Source organism: Entelurus aequoreus, linkage group LG15 (genome assembly GCF_033978785.1).
Source record: "Entelurus aequoreus isolate RoL-2023_Sb linkage group LG15, RoL_Eaeq_v1.1, whole genome shotgun sequence".
NCBI lineage: Eukaryota > Metazoa > Chordata > Actinopteri > Syngnathiformes > Syngnathidae > Entelurus > Entelurus aequoreus.
The window spans coordinates 7213395-7232339 of NC_084745.1; the positions used below are offsets into that span (position 1 = coordinate 7213395).

General features: G+C 32.0%; 2 protein-coding genes across 4 annotated transcripts in view; both read right to left on the reverse strand.

The window, feature by feature from the left end:
• LOC133629727 (cryptochrome DASH-like) overlaps window positions 1–10061 on the reverse strand; it is a 20937-nt gene extending 10876 nt beyond the window's left edge. For all 3 annotated transcript variants that reach the window (XM_062020669.1, XM_062020671.1, XM_062020670.1), the window contains exons 1-7: window positions 9837–10061; window positions 6770–6942; window positions 4252–4345; window positions 4038–4168; window positions 436–584; window positions 288–376; window positions 149–222 (exon numbers count right to left, since the gene is read on the reverse strand). In XM_062020669.1, the coding sequence (XP_061876653.1) occupies window positions 149–222; window positions 288–376; window positions 436–584; window positions 4038–4168; window positions 4252–4345; window positions 6770–6942; window positions 9837–9899 (773 nt within the window). In that variant the 5' untranslated portion in view covers window positions 9900–10061. The remainder of the gene's footprint in view (window positions 1–148; window positions 223–287; window positions 377–435; window positions 585–4037; window positions 4169–4251; window positions 4346–6769; window positions 6943–9836) is intronic.
• Window positions 10062–14253: 4192 nt separating this feature from the next.
• The window catches only part of map3k22 (mitogen-activated protein kinase kinase kinase 22), a 71096-nt gene continuing 66404 nt past the window's right edge, over window positions 14254–18945 (reverse strand). Inside the window, exon 17 of the mRNA XM_062020668.1 lies at window positions 14254–18940. Within this exon, the coding sequence (XP_061876652.1) occupies window positions 18712–18940 (229 nt within the window). The 3' untranslated portion in view covers window positions 14254–18711. The remainder of the gene's footprint in view (window positions 18941–18945) is intronic.

The window sequence follows — 18945 nt, forward strand, 5'->3', positions numbered from 1 at the left end:
GTAGTAACACCAAAACACAACTCATTCCAGTGCTGTATGCATGTGACGCCAACAAAACACAACTACTTCCAATGTCGTGCACATGTAACAACAACAAAACACAAGTCATTCCAATGTTGTGCACATGTAACAACAACAAAACACTGACCAGGGTGCAAATTTCGTGGAATAATCCACGCCGATCAGTCCGTTCCGTGTCTCCTTGTACGACGCCACCGCATCCTACGGGAAGGACTTCAGGTCAACGCCAGGTGTCGGTGTAAATATGACAAAGGTGGTGCACTCACCGTGTCCCAGAAATAATGTTGGAGTCTGAGCGCAGCCTGACTTTCCCCGCCTGCGCACGGGAAGGCGGAGCGAGGCTCCTTGGCAGGCTCTGTGGCGGCACATCAAGGATGAGAGGACAGCAAAACAAACATGGCGGCTGACGTCCACCTGTCTGCTGCAGGTCCGCCATGCTGGGAATGACTCCCTCCTGCAGGCCCTGGGGGAGGGGCTTAAGGCGGTCCGGGGTCGGGAACTCGGGCCTGACCTGACTTCTGGATTCCACTTCCTTTCGGAACTGAGTGTAGACGTCAGGAAGCCTGCACAGCGAAGCAAGGGAGTCATGGTGCTGGGGAGCAGCGGCAGTGACACCTGCTGGCACAGGTGAGCACTGCAACACACTTCGTGGAGCTCCAATTGGATAAAGCGATACAAAAATGAGTGCCGTCAAATGACTATTTTTAAAAAGAAATCAGATTAATCACAGTTTTGAATTCGGATTAATCGTGATTAATCACAGTAAATTACTTGCTTACATAATTTAATAGAAAAAGATCCCAATATTTTGACACAAATGCAAATTTATCATCATAAATGGGAAAGACATTTTAAAAATGTACTCAATATAAATATAAATAAAATATTTGTTAAAAAAGTGAAAGCAGATGATTGCTATTAAGTGAAAACATTTTTTTTTAATTTATTCACACATCATGGAAATTATGATTGCTGATATTTTTTTATTTGGAAAAAAAAAAGGACAAAAATAACAATTAGTGTCATCGTTATGATTTGAAATATGTTACCTTTACAAATGACTTCCTTCCTGCTTGTGATTGGCTAAAAAAAAATAACCTGTGAGAAGTTGCACGGATTCAAATAACGCTGACGTTCCTTTGTGCCGAAAAATATAAACACTATAAAATGTTAATAACGAAATAACTATAAAATGTTAGTGACATAATACTATAAAACATTAATAACACAATACTACTAAACGTTAATAAAATAAAAACTATAAACTGTTAATAACAAAACTTTACAATTTCAACATACAATGTAAATAATGTAAATGTGAATAACAAAACTATAAAACGTAAATAACAAAACTATGAAATGTTAACATAAAAAGTATAAAATGTTAAAATAAAAACAATAAAATGTTGACATAAAAATGGTAAAATGGTAACATTAAACTACAAAACGTTGACATAAAAACTATACAACTTTAACATCAAAACTATAAAACATTAACATGAAAACTATAAAATGTTAAAATAAAAACTATAAAACGTTAATAACAAAACTATGAAACGTTAACATAAAAAGTACAAAATGTTAACATAAAAACAATGAAATGTTGACATAAAACTATAAAATGTTAACATAAAAATATAAAATGTTAACATAAACTATAAATCGCTTTTAGAAAACTATAAAATGTTAACATAAAAACTATAAATCGTTAAGAAAACTGTAAAATGTTAACTTAAAAACTATGAAATGTTAAAATAAAAACTATAAAACGTAAATAACAAAACTATGAAACGTTAACATAAAAAGTACAAAATGTTGACATAAAAACAATAAAATGTTGACATAAAACTATAAAATGTTAACATAAAAATGATAAAATGGAAACATTAAACTACAAAACGTTAACATAAAACTATAAAACGTTAACAACAAAACTATAAAACGTTAACATAAAAACTATAAAATGTTAACATAAAAACTATAAAACGTTAATATAAAAACTAAAATGTTAGTATAAAAACAATAAATCGTTAAGAAAATTGTAAAATGTTAACATAAAAACTATAAAATGTTAACATAAAAACTATAAAATGTTAATAAAAAAACTATAATAAGATAACTATTAAAACGTTAACATACAAACTATAAAATGTTAACATTAAACTACAAAATGTTAACATAAAAACTATAAAACGTTAAGAAAACTAAAATGTTAACATAAAAACTATAAAATGTTAATAACATTAAACTACAAAATGTTAACATAAAAACTATAAATCGTTGAGAAAACTATAAAATGTTAACATAAAAACTATAAATCGTTGAGAAAACTATCAAATTTTAACATAAAAACTATAAATCGTTAAGAAACCTATAAAATGTTAACATAAAAACTAAAATGTTAATATAAAAACTACAAATTGTTAAGAAAACTATAAAATGTTAACATAAAAAAACTATAATAAGATAACTATTAAAACGTTAACATAGAAACTATAAAATGTTAACATAAAAACTATAAAATGTTAATAACATTAAACTACAAAATGTTAACATAAAAACTATAAAACGTTAAAACTATAAAATGTTAACATAAAAACTATAAAATGTTAACATAAAAACTATCAAATGTTAACATAAAAACTATAAATCGTTGAGAAGACAATCAAATGTTAACATAAAAACTATAAATTGTTGAGAAAACTATCAAATTTTAACATAAAAACTATAAATCGTTGAGAAAACTATCAAATGTTAACATAAAAACTATAAATTGTTGAGAAAACTATCAAATGTTAACATAAAAACTAAAATGTTAATATAAAAACTACAAATTGTTAAGAAAACTATAAAATGTTAACATAAAAACTATAAAATGTTAACATAAAAACTACAAAACGTTAATAAAAAAACTATAATAGGATAACTATTAAAACGTTAACATAAAAACTATAAAATGTTAACATAAAAACTATAAAATGTTAATAACATTAAACTACAAAATGTTAACATAAAAACTATAAAATGTTAACATAGAAACTATAAAATGTTAACATAAAAACTATAAAATGTTAATAACATTAAACTACAAAATGTTAACATAAAAACTATAAAACGTTAAAACTATAAAATGTTAACATAAAAACTATAAAATGTTAACATAAAAACTATAAAATGTTAACATAAAAACTATCAAATGTTAACATAAAAACTATAAAATGTTAATAACATTAAACTACAAAATGTTAACATAAAAACTATAAAACGTTAAAACTATAAAATGTTAACATAAAAACTATAAAATGTTAACATAAAAACTATCAAATGTTAACATAAAAACTATAAATTGTTGAGAAAACTATCAAATGTTAACATAAAAACTAAAATGTTAATATAAAACTACAAATTGTTAAGAAAACTATAAAATGTTAACATAAAAACTATAAATCGTTAACATAAAAACTACAAAACGTTAATAAAAAAACTATAATAAGATAACTATTAAAACGTTAACATAAAAACTATAAAATGTTAACATAGAAACTATAAAATGTTAACATAAAAACTATAAAATGTTAATAACATTAAACTACAAAATGTTAACATAAAAACTATAAAATGTTAACATAGAAACTATAAAATGTTAACATAAAAACTATAAAATGTTAACATTAAACTACAAAATGTTAACATAAAAACTATAAAACGTTAAGAAAACTATAAAGTGTTAATAACATAACTATACAACGTTAACAACATAAAAACAAAACTAAAATGAATAACAAAACTATAAAATGTTAACATGAAAACTATAAAACTAACTATAAAACGTTAACATAAAAACTATAAAATGTTAATAACTATAATAGAGAAAAATGTAGCACAAGTGAATGTTTGACTGATCACAAGTCCATTGGAGGATAACTTCAAAAGAATGTGAGTGTTATTTCAATGATACTGTATGTGTTCACTCCTCACACGTTCATGATGACAACATCATCTTGTTACTGCCTCACCTGGTAATGTGCTGGAAGGGAAGGTCGTCCAGGTGGTAGAGCGTGGACCCCCAGCAGGTGTGCACTTTCACCTTCATGCCGGCGCACGCCTCCTTCACGCCTTTCTCCACCGCCAGCTCCTCGGACGTCACCTGCCGCCGTCCAAAAAGACGCATGACGTCACAAAGGGTCCAAAAGTTGGACTTTCTACGCTGGACGAGGAGAGAAGGACAACCTCCTGCTGGAAAACCACAGCGCTGACCGAGCCCAGCTGCTGGATGAGCTCAGACACCACTTCCTCTGGCTTGCCCCGTCTCACCACCAGGTTGCTGTCTCACACACACACACACACACACACACACACACACACACACACACACACACACACACACACACACACACACACTTGTTAACAGCATGCCAGGCAAGCTGCATCCTGGGTAGAAGGACAGCAACCATTCCCATGGCTGAAGCTTGTCGCCATGGGAGCAGCAATGTTGACATGTTGACAACAACAAAAGTTCCATACGAGCACATGATCCAGTCACACCTGCACTAATGTACTAATTTTTGGAACAACACCACTGGAGATGACCTATTTGGTATCACAACTACATCAGCAGATACATTTAGGATACCAGTATTTAGTATTAAAACACATCAAAATAGAGAAGGGGATAAGTAATAAGCAGCAGTTTGTCCTGCACGAGAAATTAGAGCCCAATTATTTTAAAATCATTCTGCGTCCGCAACACTCGCCGCATGGGCTCATTGAAAGGAGCGCCACGAGTTTCATGATCAATCAAATAACGCGACAGGGACGACAAAAAAAATACCTCTGATATTCCAAACTGTGTAAATATCTCGACTAATATGAGATGGTTAAATAAGTCAAGAAGAGCAGGCAGCAGCTCACACATTCTCATACTTTCTGTTACATCCAAAAATGTCTCAACTATAATCTACGTGAAGGATCACAGAATTGTTTTTATTTAAAGGCCTACTGAAAGCCACTACTACCGACCACGCAGTCTGATAGTTTATATATCAATGATGAAATCTTAACATTGCAACACATGCCAATACGGCCGGGTTAACTTATAAAGTGACATTTAAAACTTCCCGGGAAATATCCGGCTGAAACGTTGCGGTATGATGACGTATGCGCGTGATGAAGTCCGAGTAACGGAATTTATGGTACCCCGTAGAATCCTATACAAAAAGCTCAGTTTTCATTTCATAATTCCACAGTATTCTGGACATCTTTTGCAATTTGTTTAATGAACAATGAAGGCTGCAAAGAAGACAGTTGTAGGTGGGATCGGTGTATTAGCAGCGGACTACAGCAACACAACCAGGAGGACTTTGTTGGAGCGCTAGCCGCGCTAGCCGCCGACCTCACCTTGACTTCCTACGTCTACGGGCCGCCAAACGCATCGGGTGAAGTCCTTCGTCCTTCTGCCGATCGCTGGAACGCAGGTGAGCACGGGTGTTGATGAGCAAATGAGGGCTGGCTGGCGTAGGTGGAGAGCTAATGTTTTTAGCATAGCTCTGTGCAGTCCGGTTGCTAAGTTAGCTTCAATGGCGTCGTTAGCACAGCATTGTTAACCTTCGCCAGCCTGGAAAGCATTAACCGTGTATTTACATGTCCACGGTTTAATAGTATTGTTGATTTTCTATCTATCCTTCCAGTCAGGGGTTTATTTCTTTTGTTTCTATATGCAGTTAAAGCAAGATGCTATCACGTTAGCTCGTAGCTAAAGCATTTCGCCAATGTATTGTCATGGAGATAAAAGGCACTGAATGTCCATTTCGCGTTCTCGACTCTCATTTTCAAGAGGATATAGTATCCGAGGTGGTTTAAAATACAAATCCGTGATCTACAATAGAAAAAGGAGAGAGTGTGGAATCCAATGAGCCAGCTTGTACCTAAGTTACGGTCAGAGCGAAAAAAGATACGTCCATCGCTGCCTCTCAAGTCGTTCACTGTAACGTTCCTCATCTACGAATCTTTCATCCTCGCTCAAATTAATGGGGTAATCATCACTTTCTCGGTCCGAATCTCTCTCGCTCCATTGTAAACAACGGGAAATTGTGAGGAATAATAGCTCCTGTGACGTCACGCTACTTCCGGTACAGGCAAGGCTTTTTTTTATCAGCGAGCAAAAGTTGCGAAATTTATCGTCGATGTTCTCTACTAAATCCTTTCAGCAAAAATATGGCAATATCGCGAAATGATCAAGTATGACACATAGAATGGATCTGCTATTCCCGTTTAAATAAAAAAAAAATCATTTCATTAGGCCTTTAAATGCTGACAATATTTCAATGCATTAAATCCATAAAGTGTTATAAAATGGAGTAGATGAGTTATTGTGATGAAGAGAAATGACATTTTATTTTGAAATAAAATGTTAATGCTCCTCTTAGACACACGTAGTAAAGGTATTTGATGATAAATGAAAGACAACATCAAACATTATGCCACTACTGGTGCCACCTTTCCTAAAAAATAATGTTTAAAAAAACAACTTGTCCAGATGTTTACTGACATATAACAATCTTTAAATTACTTTTATTGTAAATGAATATCGGTTATCAGCCTCCTTGATTACTAATAATAGGTATCGTATCGGTCCTAAAAAAAACGTATATTTGGATGTTTAAAAATGCAACATGCCGGTCGATCCTTGAACAAAAGTGAAAAATAAACACTAAATATTAAAAGAAGTTGAAGATAAAGTGTTTATTACCTTCCCTTGTTGACCAAGGTCTTCCTCAGGTCTTGGATACTTTCCAACAAGAAGCGCAGGCGGAAAGGTCCGGTCTTTGGCAGCTTGAAGTTGTGCGTTCCCACATAATGTCTGGGGTCAAAGCAGTACAGCGGCACCATGTGGTCGGCGTGTTTCTCAGCAAAGTGGAACAGCTGCAAACACAACATCTCATTTTTTATTGTACTGTACACAATATATTCATGATTTTACTGTCCTAATATTTACTATATGAAGGAATAATACACAATATATTAACAATTATTTTTATTGTGCTCTACACAATATATTCATGATTTTATTGTCCTAATATTCACTATATGAAGGAATAATACACAATATATTCATGATTTTATTGTCCTAATATTAACTATATGAAGAAAAAATACACAATATATTAAAAATTATTTCTATTGTGCCATACACAATATATTCATGATTTTATTGTCCTAATATTCACTATATGAAGGAATAATACACAATATATTCATGATTTTATTGTCCTAATATTCACTATATGAAGGAATAATACACAAAATATTAACAATTATTTTTATTGTGCTATACACAATATATTCATGATTTTATTGTCCTAATATTCACTATATGAAGAAATAATACACAATATATTAACAATTATTGTATTGTCCTATAGATTGTATAAGGGAATATTTTATTGTAATACACAATATATTAATGATTTCATTGTCCTGATATTCACTATATGAAGGAATAATACACAATATATTAAACATGATTTTATTGTACTATACACAATATATTAACAATTATTTTATTGTCCTATACATTGTATAAGGGAATATTTTATTGTAATACACAATATATTAATGATTTTATTGTCCTAATATTCACTATATGAAGGAATAATACACAATATATTCATGACTTTATTGTCCTAAAATTCCCTACATAAAGGAATATTTTGTTGTAATACACAATATATTAAAAATGATTGTATTGTCCTATACATTGTATAAGGGAATATTTTATTGTAATACACAATATATTAATGATTTTATTGTCCTAATATTCACTATATGTAGGAATATTTTATTGTAATACACAATATATTAAAGATGATTTTATTGTACTGTACATTATATATGGGAATATTTATTGTAATTCACAATATATTAAAGATGATTTTTTTTGTACTATACATTATATAAGGGAATATTTTATTGTAATACACAATATATTAAAGATGATTTTTTGTACTATACATTATATAAGGGAATATTTTATTGTAATACACAATATATTAAAAATGATTTTATTGTACTATACATAATATATGGGAATATTTTATTGTAATACACAATATATTAAAGATGATTTTATTGTACTATAGATTATATAAGGGAATATTTTATTGTAATACACAATATATTAAAGATGATTTTATTGTACTATACACAATATATTAAAGATGATGTTATTGTCCTAGTAAACACTATATAAAGGAATATTTTGTTGTAATACACAATAAATTAAAGATGATTTTATTGTCCTAGTATACACAAAATAAGGGAATATTTTATTGTAATACACAATATATTAAAGATTATTTTATTGTACTATACATTATATAAGGGAATATTTTATTGTAATACACAATATATTAAATATGATTGTATTGTACTATATATACATTATATAAAGGAATATTTTATTGTACTATACAATATATTCCGGAATATTTTATTGTACTATACAATAAATTCCGGGATATTTGATTGTATTATACAATATATTTCAGAATATTTTATTGTACTAAACAATACATTAAATAATATTTTTTTGTACTATACGATATATTACATCATATCTTATTGTACTTTACAATATATTACAGAATATTTTTTTGTTCTATACAATATAATATAATCAAGATTATTTTACTGTATTGTACCATATATTAAAGAATATGTTTTTTTATTGTATTAAGGATTTTTTTTAATGTACTATAAATATATTGAACATTATTTTATTGTATTATACAATATATTATGGAATATTTTATTATACTATACAATATATTATGGAATATTTTATTGGATTATAAAATATATTATAGAATATGTTATTGTACTATACAATATATTATGGAATATGTTATTGTACTAAACAACATATTATGGAATATTTTATTGTATATTAAAATATATTGGGAATTATTTCAAATTCAAATACAAATCGATTAATGGTTGCAGTCGTTGTCGGCTCACAACAGCACACTTGACATACATGTATTTTATTTTTGAGGGACAACAAGAAGTGAAAATAACACTTCAAGATAAACAATGTTAAGTGCTTACTTACCTCAAACAGTCAGTGTTTATACTTTAACTGCCTTCACAGGAAATGTACAATTTATTGTGAAAGTCTATACCGGAAGTTCCTGTTTATGTTTCGCTGGAGTTCGAGCGCCACACGAGCCTGACAACGATGATGTTGTAACGTCTAAGGACGGGAGTGTCAAAAGATGGAGATAAATGTTTTAATGACATTCACAACCATAGATATATATATGTCTATGCTATCAACAACGTCAATTCCCTATCTCTCCCCGGAAGTCCCGCCCCCCAGCCAAAGTCATTGGCTTACACTTCGTAGCCAGCCGCTGCATCATGAACGGCCTGAAATAGTTTTGTTGTGAAAGACAACGCCGGAAGTTCCCGTGTTATTAAGTTGACTTTCGCTCGTGATGATGTACACAGCGCAAAGCGGCGAAAGATACTTAAACCGGCAATAAAACTTGTAGTTTTTACCTTTAACATAACACGTTAACGCATTTTGAAGTCAGCGTTCAAAGTTTTATTCTGAAAGACCATGCCGGAAATACCAGCTGCTAAGTTAGCTAAAGCTAGCTGCGCTAAACTAGTTTTAATGGCAATTATGTCAACAAAACAACGAAACAGTCTGGAGAAATGTCACTAAAACGTTGCAAAATGCTCATTTAAACACCCCCGTGTGGTCAAATAGTGACAGTTTAAGACAACATTCCGGGGCTGAAATCGGATCTTACCTCGTTGTCGTGCAGTCTTAAGTCGTTCCTTAGTAAACAAATAATAGTCCGCGAAGCAGACATGATTTTTCTTTTCTTCTGTCAGAGTCCAAAAACAACCTTTTTCATCTCCGTCAAAGGCAGCAGCTTCTACTTCTTCTTCTTCTTCTTCTTGTCGGTGCCTTGCTCAGAGGCTGAGGCGGTCACGTGGTCAAACTCCTTACCAAACAGCTTTCATAAGAGGCGTTTTTTTCTCTTTATAATTAAAAAAAATCCTAACTTATGAGTTTCGAGTGGCTAAATAAATAATTATTACAATTATTATTACCAAATGACATTCGAGGAAATGTTTAGTGTTTATAATTATTTTATTTTGAGTATAGATGGATGTCATTATAAATGTGTCCTGTAGGGGTCAGCCAAAAAATGGATTCTTCTTCATCTTGATTCTAAATCGAGCTCTGGCGGCCTCAAATGGACTCAGCAGCTCCGCCTGTCGTCGTAGAGTGAGAACTACAGGTGCTCTAAGTGCAAGTTTGTTTTATTTTACTGCCAAATGTTTTAACTTGAAGACAAATGTTTTTACACTTGCCAATTGTTTTTTAATAAAGTTGCGATTTTTTTTAAATTGAATGTTTATGTTTACCAGAAAATCTTTTTTTAATTAAAGTAAATATTTTTTTTATGAAAGAAAATTGTTTTACTTGCAAATCGTTTTTTTAATTAAGCAAAATTGCTATTTTCCTTGCCAATTGTTTTTTAATTAAATACATTCAGGTTTGTTTTTTTTTTACTAGCGAATCGTTTTTTTATTGAAAGTTTGTTTTTACCAGCAAATCTTTTTTTTAATTAAAGTAAATAATAATTAACTTGCAATTTTTTTAAATTCAAGAAAAAAAAAATGTAACCTGCAAATTATTTTTTGAATTAAATATTTTCTAATACTCTTTTTGATTAAAGAAAATATATATATTTTTTTTTATGAAAGAAATTTGTTTTACTTGCAAATCCATTTTTTAATCAAGCAAAATTGCTATTTTACCTGCTAATTGTTTTTTAATTGCATTTAGTTTGGCTTTTTTTTTACTTGCGAATGGTTTTTTTATTGAAAGTTTATTTTTACTAGCAAATCTTTTTTTAATTAAAGTAAATAATTTACTTGCAATGTTTTTAAATTTAAAAAAAAAAAATTTAACCTGCAAAATTGTGTTTTAATTAAATATTTTCTAATACTGTTTTTTTTTATTAAAGTATTTATTTTTATTTTTTTTTATGAAAGAAAATTGTTTTACTTGCAAATCGTTTTTCTAATTAAGCAAAATTGCTATTTCACTTGCCAATTGTTTTTTAATTAAATAAATTTAGGTTTCATTTTTTTTACTTGCAAATCGTTCTTTATTGAAAGTTTATTATTACTAGCAAATCTTTTTTAAATTTAAGTAAATAATAATTTACTTGCAATTTTTTTTAAATTCAAGAAAAAAAAATTTAACCTGCAAATTTTTTTTTTATTAAATATTTTCTAATACTGTTTTTTTTATTAAAGTAAATATTTATTTTTTTTTATGAAAGAAAATTGTTTTACTTGCAAATAGTTTTTTAATTAAATACATTTAGGTTTTTTTTTACTTGCAAATCGTTTTTTTATTGATAGTTTATTTTTACTAGCAAATCTCTTTTTAATTAAAGTCAATAATAATTTACTTGCAACTTTTTTAAATTCAAAGACAAAAAAAATTTAACCTGCAAATTGTTTCTTTAATTAAATATTTTCTAATACTGTTTTTTTTATTAAAGTAAATATTTTTTTAATGAAAGAAAATTGTTTTACTTGCAAATCGTTTTTTTTAATTAAGCAAAATTGCTATTTTACTTGCCAATTGTTTTTTAATTAAATACATTTAGTTTTTTTTTTATGAAATAGTTTTTTTACTAGCAAATCTTTTTTTAATTAAAGAAAATAATAATTGACTTGCATTTTTTTTAATTCAAGAAAAAAAACCCGCAAATTGTTTTAAAAAAAAAATATTTTTAATACTTACAAATGCAATTTTTGATTAAAGCAAATATTTTTTTTGAACGTGCAATTTTTTTCATGAAAGGAAACTTTTTTACTTGCAAATCGTTTTTTTAATTAAGCAAAATTGCTATTTTACTTGCAAATAGTTTTTTAATTGAAGTAAATATTTTTGTTTTTAATTGCGAATCCTTTATTAATTAAAGAAAACATTTTTTACTTGCAAATATTTTTTTATAAAAAAAATTAATAATAAATGTACTTGTTTTTTTTAACATGCAAATGTTTTTTTTAATTGAGGAAAAGTGTTTTTCCAAATAAGTGTTTTTTTTATTAAAGTGTTGCCAATCAACCCCAGGTGCACGTTTTAGAAAACAGGGGTTAGTGCATCTGCCTCACAATATGAAGGTTTTGGGTTCGATCCTGGGCTCGGGATCTTTCTGGGTGGAGTTGGCATGTGACTGTGCGGGTTCCCTCCGGGTACTCTGACTTCCTCCTACTTGCAAATCATTTATTTTAATTAAGCAAAATTGCTATTTTACCTGTAAATTGTTTTTTAATTGAAGTAAATATATTTTTTTTTACTTGCAAATCCTTTTTTGATAAGAAAAAAAAAGTTTTTTTACTTGCAAGTATTTTTTTAATTAAAGATACATTTTTTTAACTTGCAAATTGACTTTTTTAATGAAAGAAAATTCTTTTTTTTTTAACTTGCGAATGTTTTATTTTTAATTGAGGAAAATTGTTATTTTACCTGCAAAATGTTTTTATAATTAAATTGTTTTTTTTACTTGCAAATATTTTTTTAATTAAAGATACATTTTTTAACTTGCAAATTGACTTTTTTAATTAAAGAAAATTGTTTTTTTTAACTTGCGAATGTATTATTTTTAATTGAGGAAAATTGTTATTTTACTTGCAAAATGTTTATATAATTAAATTGTTTTTTTTACTTGCAAATATTTTTTTAATTAAAGATACATTTTTTAACTTGCAAATTGACTTTTTTAATTAAAGAAAATTGTTTTTTTTAAACTTGCGAATGTATTATTTTTAATTGAGGAAAATTGTTATTTTACTTGCAAAATGTTTTTATAATTAAATTGTTTTTTTTACTTGCAAATATTTTTTTAATTAAAGATACATTTTTTTAACTTGCAAATTGACTTTTTTAATTAAAGAAAATTGTTTTTTTTTAACTTGCGAATGTTTTATTTTAATTGAGGAAAATTGTTATTTTACTTGCAAAATGTTTTTATAATTAAATTGTTTTCTTTACTTGCAAATATTTTTTTAATTAAAGATACATTTTTTAACTTGCAAATTGACTTTTTTAATTAAAGAAAATTGTTTTTTTTTAACTTGCGAATGTTTTATTTTTAATTGAGGAAAATTGTTATTTTACTTGCAAAATGTTTTTACAATTAAATTGTTTTTTTTACTTGCACATATTTTTTTAATTAAAGATACATTTTTTAACTTGCAAATTGACTTTTTTAATTAAAGAAAATTGTTTTTTTTTAAACTTGCGAATGTATTATTTTTAATTGAGGAAAATTGTTATTTTACTTGCAAAATGTTTTTATAATTAAAAATATTTTTTTACTTGCAAATATTTTTTTAATTAAAGATACATTTTTTTAACTTGCAAATTGACTTTTTTAACTAAAGAAAATTGTTTTTTTTAACTTGCGAATGTTTTATTTTTAATTGAGGAAAATTGTTATTTTACTTGCAAAATGTTTTTATAATTAAATTGTTTTTTTTACTTGCAAATATTTTTGTAATAAAAAGATACATTTTTTAACTTGCAAATTGACTTTTTTAACTAAAGAAAATTGTTTATTTTTTAACTTGCGAATGTTTTATTTTTAATTGAGGAAAATTGTTATTTTACTTGCAAAATGTTTTTATAATTAAATTGTTTTTTTTACTTGCAAATATTTTTTTAATTAAAGATACATTTTTTAACTTGCAAATTGACTTTTTTAATTAAAGAAAATTGTTTTTTTTTAACTTGCGAATGTTTTATTTTTAATTGAGGAAAATTGTTATTTTACTTGCAAAATGTTTTTATAATAAAAATTTTTTTTTTACTTGCAAATATTTTTTTAATTAAAGATACATTTTTTAACTTGCAAATTGACTTTTTTAATTAAAGAAAATTGTTTTTTTTTAACTTGCGAATGTTTTATTTTAATTGAGGAAAATTGTTATTTTACTTGCAAAAGGTTTTTATAATTAAATTGTTTTTTTTACTTGCAAATATTTTTGTAATTAAAGATACATTTTTTAACTTGCAAATTGACTTTTTTAATCAAAGAAATTTATTTTTTTTTAACCTGTGAATGTTTTATTTTAATTGAGGAAAATTGTTATTTTACTTGCAAAATGTTTTTATAATTAAATTGTTGTTTTTTTTACTTGCGAGTGTTTTAATTAAAGACTTTTTTTTTTTTTTTTCTACTTGTGTGTCTGTGGAGTTCATAAATATTATGGCAAATAATACATTGCGAGAATCGGTTTGAATCGATTCTGAATTCTGCTTCTTCCTGCTTCTTTTCCTACACACACCAAGCATGTATTTTTTAGATGTTGTACAAAGATGGAGAGTATTTTTTTAGTAGTTGTGCTCACAGTAAAAAAAGAAAGAACAATCAGAGAAGGTAGAATAAAAATAAACTTAGCTTCTTCCTGCTCCTTTTCATCAGGTGTACTGCTGGGTGTTTGGAGGGAATACAAAGACGAGCCAGGTGGGGAAAGGGACTTGGACCTTTGATTTATTAAGTTAAATGTACAAAAGAATACAGTTTGAATTGTGAAGACAAATTCAAAGCCTTTGGAGCGTTTCAAAAAAAGGAATAAAGGTCATAGAAAAGTGCAGAACAATGTGTATTTACAGTATATTTATATATATTTGTTTCATATAAAATAAGTTGTTTTTACAAGAAGTATAAGGCACAGACCAGGGCCAAATAAAAAGATTTGATCATTTTTGTTCAAAGTGTCACGTGTGATCGACACTTTTGTCCTCCGTTTTGTCTCAGCAACACAACAACAACACAACATTGCATCGGCAGCTGCCTCGTAGAGGAAGAAGAAAAAGGAAAGTACAAACCCCGAAAGCAGTGAAGTTGTCACGTTGTGGAAATGCTAAATAAAAAGAGAATACAGTAATTTATATTCAATTGAATAGACTGCAAAGACAAGATATTTAATATTCACACTGGTAAACTTTTGTTATTTTTTGCAAATATTAGCTCATTTGGAATTTGATGCCTGCGACATGTTTCAAAAAAGCTGGCACAAGTGGCAAAAAAGACTGAGAAAGTGGAGGAATGCTCATCAAACACTTACTTGGAACATCCCGCAGGTGAACGGGCTAATTGCAATTCCTATTGCAAGGAATTTAGGGATTTCGACCATCTACGGCCATTTATCAACAACACCCAGAAACGCCGCCGGCTTCGCTGGGCCCGAGCTCATCTAAGATGGACTGATGCAAAGTGGAAAAGTGTTCTGTGGTCTGACGAGTCCACATTTTAAATTGTTTTTGGAAACTGTGGACTCCGGACCAAAGAGGAAAAGAACCATCCGGATTGTTATAGGCGCAAAGTGTAAAAGGCAGCATGTGTGATGGTATGGGGGTGTATTAGTGCCCAAGACATGGGTAACTTACACATCTGTGAAGGCGCCATTAATGCTGAAAGGTACATATAGCTTTTGGAGCAACATATGTTGCCATCCGAGCAACGTTACCATGGACGCCCCTGCTTATTTCAGCAAGACAATGCCAAGCCACGTGTTTCAACACTCTTCATAGTAAAAGAGTGCGGGTACTAGACTGGCCTGCCTGTAGTCCAGACCTGTCTCCCATTGAAAAGGATTTGCAAATCATTGTATTGTGTTTTCATTTAGCAGTTACACAACGTGACAACTTCACTGCTTTTGGGGTGTTGTAGTAATACTGTAAATAACAACAAACTGAATGTGATTCTTACACATTCTCTTCTTTGGCCAGCAGCTGCAATGGACATGAACACACACACACACACACACACACACACACACACACACACACACACACACACACACACACAGACACACAAATGACACATTCTATTGTGTCATCGACACACACTATTGCCTCAATGACACAGAGGACACACACTATTGCGTCATCAACACACACTATATTGTGTCATCGACACACACTACTGCGTCATTAACACACACCATTGCGTCAATGACACACGTAAAGGACACACACTTTTGCATCAATGACACACATAACAGACACACACCATTGCGTCATTGACACACACTATTGCGTCAATGACACACACTATTGCATCAAGGACACACACAAATGACACATTCTATTGTGTCGTTGACACACACTGTTGCGTCAATGAAACACACAAATGACACACACGATTGCGTCACCGACACACTGTTGCGTCAATGACACATACCATTGTGTCATCGACACACACTATTGTGTCAATGACACACAAAGGAGACACACTATTGCGTCATCGACACACACCATTGCGTCATCAACACACACAAAGGACACACACTGTTGCGTCATGGCCACACGCTATTGTGTCATTGACACACACTATTGCGTCATTGTCACACACTATTGCGTCATTGACACACACTATTGCGTCATGGCCACACACAAAGGACACACACTTTTGCGTCATGGCCACACACTATTGCGTCATGACACACAAAGGACACACACTATTGCGTCATCGACACACACTATTGTGTCATGGCCACCCACTATTGCGTCATGACCACACACAAAGGACACACACTTTTGCGACATGGCCACCCACTATCGCGTCATGACACACAAAGGACACACACTATTGCGTCATCGACACACTATTGTGTCATGGCCACCCACTATCGCGTCATGACACACAAAGGACACACACTATTGCGTCATCGACACACTATTGTGTCATGGCCATCAACTATTGCGTCATGACCACACACAAAGGACACACACTATTGCGTCATCGACACACACTATTGTGTCATGGCCATCAACTATTGCGTCATGACCACACACAAAGGACACACACTATTGCGTCATCGACACACACTATTGTGTCATGGCCACCCACCATTGCGTCATGACCACACACAAAGGACACACACTATTGCGTCATCGACACACACTATTGTGTCATGGCCATCAACTATTGCGTCATGACCACACACAAAGGACACACACTATTGCGTCATCGACACACACTATTGCGTCATGACCACACACAAAGGACACACTATTGCGTCATCGACACACACTATTGTGTCATGGCCACCCACTATTGCGTCATGGCCACACACACTATTGCGTCATCGACACACAAAGGACACACACTATTGTGTCATGGCCACACACTATTGCGTCATGGCCACACACTATTGCGTCATGGCCACACACTATTGGGTCATGGCCACACACACTATTGCATCATCGACACACAAAGGACACACACTATTGCGTCATGGCCACACACAAAGGACACACACTATTGTGTCATGGCCACACACTATTGGGTCATGGCCACACACTATTGCGTCATGGCCACACACTATTGGGTCATGGCCACACACTATTGCGTCATGGCCACACACTATTGGGTCATGGCCACACACACTATTGCATCATCGACACACAAAGGACACACACTATTGCGTCATGGCCACACACAAAGGACACACACTATTGTGTCATGGCCACACACTATTGCATCATGGCCACACACTATTGCGTCATGACCACACACAAAGGACACACACTTTTGCGCCATGGCCACACACTATTGCGTCATGACCACACACAAAGGACACACACTTTTGCGTCATGGCCACACACTATTGCGTCATGACACACAAAGGACACACACTATTGTGTCATCGACACACACTATTGTGTCATCGACACACACTATTGTGTCATTGCCACACACTATTGCGTCATGGCCACACACAAAGGACACACACTATTGCGTCATCGACACACAAAGGACACACACTATTGTGTCATGGCCACACACTATTGCGTCATGGCCACACACTATTGTGTCATGGCCACACACTATTGCGTCATCGACACACAAAGGACACACACTATTGCGTCATGGCCACAATGTGGAGCGTGTATATAAAAAGAGTATAAAATGAAGGTGATATAAAAAAGTGATTATTGATGACAAAGTGCAAAGTCAGCAGACCATCAGGACGACGTTGGCGTACAAATGTTGGCGTACAAACGTTGTCGTAAGGCGTGTTGCTAAAAAGTGTGTGTAGGAAATAAGAAAAGGGCGTGGCTTGTAGTAGGAAATAAGAAAAGGGCGTGGCTTGTAGTAGGAAATAAGAAAAGGGCGTGGCTTGTAGTAGGAAATAAGAAAAGGGCGGGGCTTGTAGTAGGAAATAAGAAAAGGGCGTGGCTTGTAGTAGGAAATAAGAAAAGGGCGTGGCTTGTAGTAGGAAATAAGAAAAGGGCGTGGCTTGTAGTAGGAAATAAGAAAAGGGCGTGGCTTGTAGTAGGAAATAAGAAAAGGGCGTGGCTTGTAGTAGGAAATAAGAAAAGGGCGTGGCTTGTAGTAGGAAATAAGAAAAGGGCGTGGCTTGTAGTAGGAAATAAGAAAAGGGCGGGGCTTGTAGTAGGAAATAAGAAAAGGGCGGGGCTTGTAGTAGGAAAAGGTTTACAGTACAAACAATACTTCAAGAAGTCTTTTTTTTGTCGAGTGGGAAAAGAAGGCCGCAAAAGTGCTTTCTCGCCATTCAGGCCACGCCCCCTCACGTCACAGAGTCCCCCCCGGCGGCCTGACCTGAGTCAGGTGGGCGGGGTCAGAAGCCGCCCTGCACGAAGGCGTGGGCCAGCAGGGCGTCGGCGGTGGGCCTCCACTTCTCCTCCACGAAGATCTGCCGCAGGAAGTCCCTGCAGGCGTCGGACACGCCCTCCGGGAGGGCGGGCTTGGTGGGCTGGGTGGCGATCTTAAAGATGGCCGCCATGGCCTCGTACTCGGCCCAGGGGGGCTTCTGGGTGAGCATCTCCACCACGGTGCACGCCACGCTCCTGCG